This window comes from Kogia breviceps, chromosome 3 (genome assembly GCF_026419965.1).
Source record: "Kogia breviceps isolate mKogBre1 chromosome 3, mKogBre1 haplotype 1, whole genome shotgun sequence".
In the NCBI taxonomy this organism is placed as follows: domain Eukaryota; kingdom Metazoa; phylum Chordata; class Mammalia; order Artiodactyla; family Physeteridae; genus Kogia; species Kogia breviceps.
In genome coordinates this window covers 11291051-11304366 of record NC_081312.1, presented here as the reverse complement: position 1 = coordinate 11304366, position 13316 = coordinate 11291051, and the positions used below count along the sequence as shown (strand labels likewise).

General features: G+C 38.7%; 1 protein-coding gene across 4 annotated transcripts in view; it reads right to left on the bottom strand.

Annotated features, from left to right (window-relative positions):
• The window catches only part of BTBD7 (BTB domain containing 7), an 83838-nt gene that overhangs the window by 38535 nt on the left and 31987 nt on the right, over positions 1-13316 (bottom strand). For 3 of the 4 annotated variants that reach the window (XM_059056865.2, XM_067027860.1, XM_067027856.1), the window contains exon 3: positions 12123-13202. The exons of the other annotated variant lie outside the window; for it this stretch is intronic. In XM_059056865.2, the coding sequence (XP_058912848.1) occupies positions 12123-13202 (1080 nt within the window). The remainder of the gene's footprint in view (positions 1-12122; positions 13203-13316) is intronic. 4 annotated transcript variants of the gene reach the window in all.

The following is a 13316-nucleotide window of genomic DNA, read 5'->3' as shown; positions in this document are numbered from 1 at the left end:
CACTCCAAACTCAGATTCAGTCTTCAGGAAATATTTATAAAAAGGTACTGTTTGTTACGTGTTTTTCACTGAGTAGTGATTCTGAAGGGTTCTTCAACACCTTTTGTATTATTTTTATTATCTGAATATCCAACCAGGGCATCCTTACATTTTTAGAAACAAACAAAAATACAGTTATTAAAATAAAGTAACTATTATGTAACGACATAATTTTCCCAAAGTTTATTAAGTATGTAAAAAGCGAGACACAGGATAACATGTATAGTGTGGTATTATATTACAACAGAACAAGATATGCATGCGAAATACACACACACACTCATACACATGCAAAGGTTTGCAAGGAAACTCAAACTGTTCAAAGCATGTCATCAATAAGGATTCGGGGAAAGGAGTGGTAATAGGTGAATATACACTTTAGGCTATGTTTCTGTACTATTCCCTTTTTTTTTCCAACAATGAGCATACACTGCTTTTGAAATAAATTCATTCAAATTTAAAGTTTTTACAAGGAATGGTTTACTTATGAATGTTACCAAACACACTGTCTATAAACTTTTAAAGTACGAAGTATAGGGAATTCCCTGGCCTTCCAGTGGTTAGGATTCTGCCCTTCTACTGCAGGGGGCACAGATTTGATCCCTTGCTGGGGAACTAAGATCTGGCATGCCGCTCGGGGCAGCCAAAAAAACCCCCCTAAAACCAAAGTATATAGGAAGCTTAGCTACTGTGTATAGAGTTGGTGGTCAGTAAATTCTTGTTTTGAAGTCCACCTTTTGATCAGTAGAAGTGGTCTTGGGGAAGTAACAACTTAAGTTACTCATCTCATCTCTAAAACAGGCAGGATGATAGCAGCTATCATACGAGCTACTGTAAAGATTAAGGGAGGTCTTACACAAAAAGAGCTTAGCTCAATGTTTTGCACACTGTAATAGCTAAAAACATCTAATCTATCTTAATTCCTGGAATAGTTTCCTCCAGCCACTTTTAAAACCAGAAGTAGGGCTTCCCTGGTGGCGCAGTGGTTGGGGGTCTGCCTGCCGACGCAGGGGAAGCGGGTTCGTGCCCAGGTCCGGGAGGATCCCACATGCTGCGGAGCGGCTGGGCCCGTGAGCCATGGCCGCTGGGCCTGCGCATCCGGAGCCTGTGCTCCGCGGCGGGAGAGGCCACAGTGGTGGGAGGCCCGCATACCGCAAAAAAACAAAAAACAAAAACAAAAACAAAAACAAAAAAACAGAAGTAGAAAGAATACTTGTATCTGGGCAGAGTCCTTCTACTCTGGATATTTTAGGAGTTAAGTGCAATATTTGGTTTTAAGGCAGAAACATCAACTATGTATCTCAACACTGAGTTTGAAAAGCCAGGATACTTGTATAATACAGAGGTCCTTCCTCCTGTCATTTCCCCTCCTAACTCACTAATAATGCCCTCTCCCAATCCTCTTTTCCTTGTACTGGTATAACCTGCATCTTAGACTGCATTAGTTTCTGCACTCCTTGGCAATAAGAAGGTATAGGAGGTTCTTAGTGTTTCTTTTTTTTTTTTTTTTTTTTTTTGCAGTATGCGGGCCTCTCACTGTTCTGGCCTCTCCCATTGCGGAGCACAGGCTCCGGACGCGCAGGCCTAGCAGCCATGGCTCACGGGCTTAGTTGCTCCGCGGCATGTGGGATCTTCCCAGACCAGGGCACGAACCCGTGTCTCCTGCATCGGCAGGCGGATTCTCAACCACTGCGCCACCAGGGAAGCCCTTTCTTAGTGTTTCTAAGAGAAAAGGGAACTATAACTGAATCAAAGCAAAATGGGAGAATACACCAAATAGCCCACCAACATAGGGCAAGTTCTATGGACCATTTTTTGTAATGGCTCTGTTTTGCCATCTAACATTGGATGTTTCTTGCAATTGCATCATTGTTTTTAAAAAAGTCTGAATCTGGTAATTTTTTAGACTTCACAAACTTGGAACTGTACTGTCAAACAATGTGTAAGGAAAATAACTCAATTCTTATCTTTAGAAATTGTCTACTTAAGAGTTAATGTAATCCAGTTTTAAAACCATTTGTTAAAGCCCAACTGTGAGCCAGGCACAGTGCTTGGCGCCTGTACTTCTATGAAGAGGAATAAACGAGCTCAAGTTGAGGAACCCAGACAGAATTTATATGGTTAGTATGTGGCAGAGGCAGGATTAGAACACAGATATAACCTCATCTAATGGTATTTATAAAATACCATTAAATTTGGGCACTGTTATTTATCTCTGAACATCTGAGCAAATGGGAGATGACATGAATCAGCATATTTGAACTGCCTGCTAGGTACACAGTGGCATTTGAAAACTGTAATTCTCTTCTCCCTGGCACTGTGTCTTGTATAGCAACAGTGTTCAAAAAATGTTAATGTGAAATCAAGTATCTCTGTTTCACAATACACTGCGGATGCTATCTCCTATCCTCCAAGTGGCCAGAATTCAACATGCTCTTTAAATAATATAAATGCTCAGCTTTCTTATCCCAGAGAAGTAGTACTGTTGTTCAAAGTTTTGTGTTCATATCCATACTGACCTGAGTATAGCATTTCATCTTTTATCTGATTAATATCTATAAAGTTCAAATTAAATCCAATTGCTTAGACACTGACTATAATAAACAAACAATTTGGGTTGGGGAAAAAAACCAAACCAAACCAATCTTCCTCTATTTCATTTCCCTTCACTGTGGCATCCTTGGAATTTCAGTATTACAGAAAAAAGGTTGCACTTAGTGTTGAGAAAAGGCTTCTAATTAAACTCCGCATAATTTTAAATAAAAAGGAAAAGACATTTGATAGACTTTACTTCAAATAAACTGTATGCATTTTAAAACAATACTTGCTATGACTGCAAAGTGCCCGGTGTATATTACATTTACATTCAAAAAGTCATATAACAAGCCATAGTATTTACACTCACTGTCTTCTAAGAATATAAAATAAGGGTGAAGAAACACTCTACTTTCAATAAACAAGAAAATGGCAACTCCTTTACAATTTTATTTTCCTTTAATAAAACAGGATAAATAAGAAGTAAAAAGATGTCTAATTTAGAATAAGAATTTCCAAGTTACTTTAACATTTTGAATTATATTTGCATTATTACTACAAATATGTTTTTATTAGTGAGATTTTAGATGCATAATTAGTTCTTTGATCTAAATTATAATTAGAACAAAAGGTAAGATTATACTTGGATTAAACTTTTTTGGCTTCAAACAATTAATAGCCTTGACTGGCTTCCAAGAATATTCTAAATTCAATTGATATTCTATTTCATATCAATGGACCAACAAAGTAAACAGCTGATGAGACAATTTGAAATTTAACTTAAAACTGCATTTAACAGTACAGAGTTATACATCATTTGGACCACATCTAAATTTACTTTTAAAAATAATATTTCATATTTATCTCAACTGAGGCTCATTGCTTTCATTTTATTTGCAACTTATAGGGTTAAACATTTATTATACCCCCCCCCCTTTTTTTTTTTTTTTTGCGGTATGCGGGCCTCTCACTGTTGTGGCCTCTCCCATTGCGGAGCACAGGCTCCGGACGCGCAGGCCCAGCGGCCATGGCTCACGGGCTTAGTTGCTCTGCGGCATGTGGGATCTTCCCAGACCAGGGCACGAACCCGCGTCTCCTGCATCGGCAGGCGGACTCCCAACCACTGTGCCACCAGGAACCCCCCTCCCCCTTTTTAAAAGAAAAAGGTACTCAGTTTTCATAGGTACTAAACATAATTCAAAATATATAACTGAGAGTCTACCAGGAGCAGAGCCCTATGCTAGGTTTTTTGGGTGATTCAAAGATGACCCAGATTTTGATCTTGTCTTTAGAGAATATAGTTGATACTCATTGGTAGAGGAAATGAAACAGTTAAATAGCTTAATTTCAAAATAAGTCAGAAGATGTAAAAACCGAAAAGAATAATCAAAGTGTTTTAGAAGTTTGCAAGAAGCAGAAAATATTTTAATTTTTAATGCCTAAGACCAAACAAGGGAAGTAGCATGTAAGTTTGGTCTTAAAGACAAGGGTAGAATTTGAACATTTAGTGAACAAAGTCAAAGATATTACAAAACCAAAGAAAAGTGAGAGTAGAGGGTCAGAGGTGAAGAGTTTATAGTTTATATGAAAAACGGTTTAAGTTCTAAAATTAAATGTGCAATTAAATATTTTAAATATTACATGTTACAATTTTGAGTAAGTTTTGTAAGCTAAATTTTATTGTGATTAGAGATGTATAACTTGAGTCTTTTGAACTGTCACTCCTGAAACTGAGATTAATTCCTCATCTGTGTCACATATTTAACTGAAACCTATATTTACTACTCTGATCTGTTGATAATGGTCTTTAACTTAGCTCCATTGTTCTCTAGGAAGTATATCCAGACTAATCCGCTGAAGAGGAAACAACTACAGACAGAAGCAAAATGAACCGTCAGCTCAACCAAACGTCAGCTCAACCAAACCGAGACCGAAGGAAGAGTGTCAACGTGGGGACAATGGAGAGAACGGGAGGAGGGGGAATGGATTAGAGTGGGAACACTTAGTCTTTGCTATTTTGCATTCGTTTCAAGTCACACACTCTTGGAATCTGACCAAGTTGCTAAGGGAAAAAATTAGGTCATTGCTTTCAGTTGTTTCTCTTAGATTTTTAATTCAATAAAATATAATCACATGCATTATGACTAAAAATATGGACAATGCATTTCAGAGGCTATTTTGGAACTAAAGTTATAAACTTCATATTCCAAAGATGGAATAATACAGTTTTGATCAATATGAAAAAATAAATCTGCAGTTTAAAGCATATTACTGTAAAATGTCCTGGACTGGAATATGCATGTAGATGCTGGTGCTAATTCTGGGCTATTTTGTTCTGAGGTCAACGGTATTTATGACACGGAAACAGAAGTTCTTACTGTAGGCCTGTGGGTTGTTAAAGTTCATGAGAAAACCTACAGTTCTCCTCAAGAGTGGATTTATACTAAAAAAAAATTATGAATCAATAGTATATTCTCACATTTTCAGAGCTGTTTATACAGTGTATGCCAAAGTCAGTGATCAAACACCTGGTCCTTCTTTTGAGGCTCTTCCAATCTAGTCATCTATTTTGGAATTGTATACACTAGTCTTTTTAATATAGGTACTGTTATGAACTAGGCTTCTAAGCTGCAACCACAGAAAACAACTCTAGTCGGCTTAAGCAGAAACGGAATTTATTTGAAAGGATACTGTGAGTACAGAGCTGCTGGGAAAGTTGGAGAGCAGGCTCAGAAAACACACAACAAAGGAAGGCTGCAAGTGAGTACTACACCACAGAAACTGTTCAGTGAGTACCTTGTGCAGCCTTGGGACCCTAGCCAAAACCACTCCTGGACAGTGAATGCCATCACTGGCACCACTGGCGCTGACTTCTCTCCTTTTCCACTAGGTGTTGCTGCTCCTACCCTGCTTCCAGGAAGAATTCTCTACAGTCCCTGATTCTCTGTGCCATCAGCTCTAGATTCAAAAAGCCTAGGTCATGTGCTTAAGCCCTAAACAGAGAAGGCTGAGAAAGCAAGTATCTGACCTTTTAGGTTTTTACACTGGGAGGTGGGCTCTGCCTTCTATGAAGACTGACACAGTGAGGAAGTTCCCAACATTAGGAGGGAGTTCCTTACTCTGGGCAGCTGAAAAAGTCAAATAACTGATACTGGAATACTTGCCTATTTAGGAAAGAATGGCCCACTCAGTACAAAGCCCTCTGTTCTCTGGTGAAGTGCTCTGAAGCAGTCTGAGTGGTGACGTACCCAGGTATTTAAATCTCCAGCTGGCCCACAATTCCCCCACATATGTGTTTAGCCCCACCCGCAAGCCGTTCAGTCCCACCAGGCTTACAGCCGAGGCTCCTCTGAGTTGACGCTTCAACCCCTAGTCTGCTGACTTGTTCCTGCAACCAGGCCACAGTGGCCTCCCACCATCGTCCTTGGAAATTGGTTCTCACTCTGCTCCCGTGCCTCACCAGGCCCAAATTCCTGGGCTTGGGGTTGGAAGAGCTGGTATGAGTCACAACTTCATCACTTACAAGCTTAGGAAGAGGTTAGTTATTAATCTCTGAGCCCTACTATACTCAAAGGTTGTCAAGATAACCAAATGAGAGGAAAGTAAAAGCCCTGTGTTGACCAAAATTATAAGCATGATCTCATTAGCTAATAGTCCTGATAGATATGATAAATTCCCCAGTTCTTCAGGATTGTGGCCAATCTAGATCTCTGTGGTTCTTCTGGGTATTGATGTCATATCTTTATTTTATTATAAAAAATCAATTTTGTAATCAAAGCAGTGTATGCTCATAATTTACAAAGTCTTGTACTTAGCAATAAAAAGCTTACTCTAAAAATAAAACCTCCTGCCCTATCTCTCTTCCACACTAGTCCTGCTTCCCAGAGGCAAATACTCTCAGTTTTTTTAGAATTTTAGTATCTTCTGGTATTTATCTCTTTCTATTACAATTTTTTTTGTTTGTTTTTTGTTTTTTTGCAGTACGCGGGCCTCTCACTGTTGTGGCCTCTCCCGTTGCGGAGCACAGGCTCCGGACGCGCAGGCTCAGCGGCCAGGGCTCACGGGCCCAGCTGCTCCGCAGCATGTGCGATCTTCCCAGACCGGGGCACGAACCCGCGTCCCCTGCATCGGCAGGTGGACTCTCAACCACTGCACCACCAGGGAAGCCCCTCTATTACAATTTTTATAAAATTTTATGAAAATAAAATTCTAGAAATTTTATTAAACCAACATTCAATGTTCAAATTATGATGACTTTTTTTTTTTCTTGATGTGGACCATTTTTAAATTCTTTATTGAATTTGTTACAATATTGCTTCTATTTTATGTTTTGGTTTTTTGGCCACAAAGCATGTGGGATCTTAGCTCTCCCACCAGGGACTGAACCCACACCCCCTGCAGTGGAAGCACATAACCTTAACCACTGGACCACCAGGGAAGTCCCTATGATGACTATTTAAATACTACTTACTGCTGAGCCAGGCTGTGTACTAGAATTACATTTTCTCCCATATGTAACTAAGTTTTTCTGGCAAATATTTTCTCACTTGCTTCACTTTTTATAAATTAACAATAGCTAATTCTTCATAAATGTACCAAAAGACCTGTAACACCTTTTTCAATGTCACTTGTCACTTAATGTTCAAACATTCAGGTAGGGCTTCCCTGGTGGCGCAGTGGTTGAGAGTCCACCTGCCGAGGCAGGGGACACAGGTTTGTGCCCCAGTCTGGGAAGATCCCACATGCCGCGGAGCGGCTGGGCCCGTGAGCCCTGGCCGCTGAGCCTGCACGTCCGGAGCCTGTGCTCCGCAACGGGAAAACATTCAGGTAATTGATTTCTTCCCAGATATTTACTTCTTAGAGCCTTTCCTCCTCCTCCTAGTCCAGTCTAGACTAGAGGCCCCCTACACCTAATACACAGCTCGTACCTAGGATTTTCTTTTCTTCTTTCTGGTGTTAGACCCCATTTACTGGATCCCACACTTCCTTGTTCTTGGTTTACTTCATCATTTAGTGGAACACATCCTTGGTAACTTCCTGAGTAGGGGTACAGGGGAGGTAAGTTTTTCGAGGCAGGACTGAAAAATGCATTTATTTAGCCTGACACTTGATTGACGGTGTGGCTAAGCATAGAATTTTGTGTTTAAAACAATTTTCCATCAGCTCTTTAAAGACAATATGTAATTCAGTTGTTGCTACTGAAGAGTTCAATACCATTCTGATTCCTATTTCTTGTATGGAAACTAATTATTTCCTCTCTAAATCATTTCAGAATCTTCTCTTTTTCCCTGGTGTGTTCTAGTGAAAGGGATGAAACTTTTAATATAGAAATCCCTTTCGCCTTGGCAATATTGATTGTATTATTCCTTAGATACTGTCTTCTCTTCCATTTTCTCTAGTATATATTTCTAAAGCCACTATTTAAGATGTTACACTTTCTGGATGAATAATCTAGTTTTCTTATTTGTCTCCACTGTTGTCCATCTCTTTGTTATTTTATTTTCTAGATTTCTTAACTTTCCCTTTCAATCCTTCTATTACAGTTTTCATTTCCAAAAGCTCCTGTTTTTACTTTTATAGCACTCTATTTATGTCTCATTGTTCAATAAAATGCTCTTTTATGTAAGGATATCTTGATTCTACTGACGTTTTCTTCTGCTCCCTTCCATTTAGTTTGTAGGCTTTCACATAATTCTAGATTTCAACCTTGAGCCTCACCCCCCACCCTTCTTTATTGTTATTTCCAGATGTGCAATCTCTCTAGTTCACTTCGTTTGAAAATAAATCTCAGGTCTCTTGTGTTTAGAAGGGAATTGAGGGGGCAGAGGTCAGGATTTGCCACCTGGTTGCAAGTGATATTAATGCAAGAACAGACAGATGGACCACTGAAGCAAAATGAAAAAGTACTAACCCATGTATTCATGGGAGCTTAATAAAGGGTGGCACACAGTAAGTTGCGGCCTCATTACCTGTTAATTCACCTCCTTAACAGTGATTGCCTACTTGTCTGAATAAAACACATTCTCAATGTAGGTCAGGAGTCCTCCCTTTTATCTACTTGCCAAACCACTCCGGCTGTCTGCCTATATTGCCTCTTTTTATGATGTTATTATTATTTTTTTAAATTTTTAAAATAAATTTATTTATTTATTTAATTTTTGGCTGCGTTAGGTCTTCGTTGCTGTGCATGGGTTTTCTCTAGTTGTGGCGAGCGGGGGCTACTCTTCATTATAGTGAGCGGGCTTCTCATTGTGGTGGCACCTCTTGTTGCAGAGCATGGGCTCTAGGCGCGTGGGCTCAGTAGTTGTGGCTCGCAGACTCTAGAGCATAGGCTCAGTAGTTGTGGCACACGGGCTTGGTTGCTCCACGGCACATGGGATCTTCCCGGACCAGGGCTCGAACCTGTGACCCCTGCACTGGCAGGCGGATTCTTAACCACTGCGCCACCAGGGAAGCCCTATGATGTTCTTAAAACTATTAAATTACCTCTCCACCTTGAAGGGCATATGTTGTCTCAAGTTCCTAGCTTCGGGCTTCCCTGGTGGCGCAGTGGTTGAGGGTCCGCCTGCCGATGCAGGGGGCGCGGGTTCGTGCCCTGGTCCGGGAGGATCCCGCGTGCCGTGGAGCGGCTGGGCCCATAAGCCATGGCCACTGGGCCTGTGCATCTGGAGCCTGTGCTCTGCGGCGGGAGAGGCCACAGCAGTGAGAGGCCTGCGTACCACAAAAAAAAAAAAAAAAGTTCCTAGCCTCCCTTGATAGAATTTGTCTCCTTTTGAAACTGGGCTTTAACTTTTAAAGTTAAATCTAATTTGGAATAAAAGGTAACAGTCATTCATTCATAAACATTTACTGAGTGCCTACTATGCCCCAGACACTGGGGACACAAAGATGAAAATATGGTCCTATCCTCAAGTTGCCAGTCTAGTCTCACAGCCTTTCTTAACTGGGAGTCCTCATCTGAATCATAGAACACAGAAAATTATTTCGGTGACTGTTTTCTTAATTCTCTCCAAAATGGTATATAACTAGTATCATGCTGGATGCATGGGAGAGATGCCAATTCATTACACATAATAGATGCCTCAGAGGATTATAGGTTTAATCTGCTTGCAGAACTCTGGCTGAGAGCTGAGTGACAAACAGCCAGATACAATAGTTTGATAAGTGGTATGCACCAACTCACTTGTGATAAAATTATAAGAAAATCTTAAAAAGAGTAATTACTTAAAAAAAATCTGTAAACTATTCTCAATATGCGGTTTAGTCAATATAATTATAAAATTATTTTTTAAAACTTAAAAAGTTAGTTTTAGAAAAGACTGTGGTAGTGAACAATGTATGTTGTGATGATTATCATTTAGCAGCTAACATTTGTTGAATGCTTACTATGTACTGGGCACTATTCAGATCACTTAACATATATTATTTCCTTTAATCCTCATAAACCTACCTTATAGCATTACTATGCATATTTTACAAATGAGAAAACAGGGGCTTAGAGAGATGACTTATAAGGTCAAACGAGTTAAAACACGATAGTAAAGGATTCAAATCCAGCCTGTCTGGTACCAGAGCCTGAGGTCTTAGGCTTTATGATATAAAATCCCTCTCCAAGTGACTAAATATTCTCCTTCCCATGGGAATAGGTAAAAATTACATTGAAGTTATGGTCTGTTATAAACCCTAGTATGAACAGTATAATGGGTATGGGAGAAAGATAAGGCCTATATGGGGTGCCCCAAACTCTGTATTTTGAATAATGAAACAGAGAGTCATGTACACCCAAATTTAAGGGAATATTTGTTTGCTTGTTTTAAGTAACCAAAATTAAGGTTCTGCAAGGAGTGTTGTTTCATAGCTTTAAATGTACTCCAAAAAATACAATTTCTAGCTGAATTATATACATAAAAAATTCAACTCACTTAACATAAAAGAATTCTACATCAAGTATTATCCAAGATCCAAGAACTGGCTCACCATTTTACTTTCCATTAAAAACTTAACAGCAACAAAACAAAAAAACATTAAGGGATGCTTTCCCATTTTTAAAAACAGTAAAGTATACACAGTACGTTTTGGTTTCTTATTATTTAAACTTGTCAAAAAAAAGCCATTTTGAGAAAATAGAGATTATTGTATCTTTTTGGTAATGTTGCAACCTTTAAATTTTTCTGTAGAGGCATTTTCTGACAAATTTGGTTTTACAGAATGAAAGAATGGTAGGTCAAGCTGCTAGGTTATTTTTGTGACGTATTTTCCTATATTCTGATGTCTAACAGTCTACTATTACTAATAATTTTTGTTTTAAACTAGTAAGAAAATATTTTAATGACATTTTGATTATGGTAATTAAAAATTAGTATTATTACTAAACAGGTAATGGTAAAATAAGATTTTAAAAGATTCTTTATGTAATACAAATCTTAACTTTTTCACTCATGTTTATAATGTCTTCTGATAATCTCTCTCATTTTGTCACTGACGTTGTTATTTAACTGGGGCTTTTATTTTTATTTCTCAAAGTCTTATTAATTTGTTGATTTAGCCATACATTTTTTTCAAGTTAGAAAAATGTGCTTAGCTTTCTTTATTTAAATTAATGTCTTTTACCCAAACCATTAACATTCTCCTCTAATTGGCAACTTTTAGTGTTCTTTTAGCAAACACTCATCAGCTAAATTTCTCAAGTAGTTTCATGTCATATAGCTTGTTTTCTTTTAATATACAGCCATAGAAAGCTAAGAGTGCATTCTGTCAAGCCAGCAAATTCCCTTTGCTCTCCCATGGAAGATCTCTTTCCAGCTCTGAAATGTTGATTCGAATGTTTACCAACAGATATACAATTCTTTTAATGTAACTTTCATGTATTTATTTGCCTGTAACACAAAAAATGTGCCATTCTAACTTAGTTTTAGTTTAAATTAAATGAAGGCACGAGTCTAAGCACTAACTCTGCCTTATGCCCTGTAAACTGCTGCTTGAGGTACAAGTTGAACTTGAAAAGATATAGAATATTTTAAAATTTAAGTCAGAAACCTTGCCCAATTCTTTGATTCAGTTAATCTGTATCCAAATGGGACTATCTTCATTTCCGTAATGAACTTTCACTCTTATTCTAAATATTTAAGAATCAATAAGGCACTGGTGTAAATATGAGAATCTAAGTCACCCAAGGAATCTTAGATCAAGAATAACCTTGAAATCTGGGAAACAGGGCTAGCTCAAAGCTCAAGAGCAGACAGGGTGTAGGTGGGTGGTAGCTAGGTAATTATATATTCCCACACCTATCATCTTACATTAGGGAAGAAAGAGCCTCAAGTCTCATCTATTGCTTAGTCATTAGTTTTGAATGCTTGGTTTTAATACCAAATGAAGAGCCACATTAACACTAACCCTCATTCTGCCTCAGATGTCATAACTACAGATTTGAAAAAACTGACCCTGTTACATCCCAGACATTGAAATCATGGAACATACTGGTTGTGTTTTCAATTTGGAAGACAAATATGTCATTCTAGAAATCAAGATTAAAAATCAGAATTTCATACCTTGTGCAAGCATGTTAAATTCCAAGAACAGTGCTATGTGGTAAAGTTCCATGGCTTCTTCTGCCCTAGTCATGTTTGGCTTCCCTGCGACGAGAGCCTGAACTTCACTGAGACTCCCCACAGAGGGGCTACAGTGCAAAACGGAGAGGTCCACCACGTCAGTATACATACAGTGTAATATAACTTTCGCATATTTTTTTGGTATAATGGACTCATCTAATATAATTCTTGTGGGAGTCCTTAAAGTTCGGTCTGTGATTTCTTCACCAGTCCGTATCCTCCTTTGTAATAAATTTCGAAAAAATGGGGACCGTGCTGAAATAATAGCCTTATGAGCTTTGAGCTCTTCATCTAAACAGTTCTGATTTCCACCAAAAGCTTCAACCAGTTCAGAGTCTGAAGAAAAACTAAGGACGACATCATAATAACACATGTAATCAAAGAGTCCACGCATATCTACATCAAGGGAATTTGGTGTTCCAAATTCTTCACTAAGCTGAACGAGGATATCAACATTTTGAAACCTTGAGTCCTCCATTCCAAACTCTCCCGTATAAAGGTAGTGTAACAGCGCAGAAAACATGGGCATATCTATACCAGCTGTACTGATGTCCATTATGATCTCTGCCCCATACTCGGGTGAGGAAGAAAGTAGTGTTTTAAAAAATGGACATCTTGCCGCCAAAATGGCACGATGAACAGGAAAACAAGTTTCTTGAAATATTAAGTCTACATCAGTACAATACTTGTACTCATAAAGATCGGCCATATCTTTCTGCAATGTCCGGGCTTCTGGTCTAGCCAAACTGGCTTGTAGAGAAAGCTCCTTTAAGGCTGAAGTTCCCTCATATTCCTCCACTAATGCATTGACATCTCGAACATCCCACCCAGAGAGGAGTTCTCGCATCTGCTTGGCGTGATCAGCAGACCTATTAGATTTTCGACGCTTGATAAACTTCTTCTTGAGGGTGGCAAGGCCAGAGGTTCTCTTTTTTTTGTCTTGTGGTTTCTCATGGCCATGGTCAAGGCTATATAATTTTGATTCACAACCATAGCCTTGCTGAGAATAGGATGATGTCCCTAAGAAGGAAATTAAACAAATGAAAACTTGTCTCTTTTTTCGTGACAGTCATTTTCAGCATTCAATTTAATACACATTTTGTGCTAAAAATATTTACAGACAGACATTTCTGA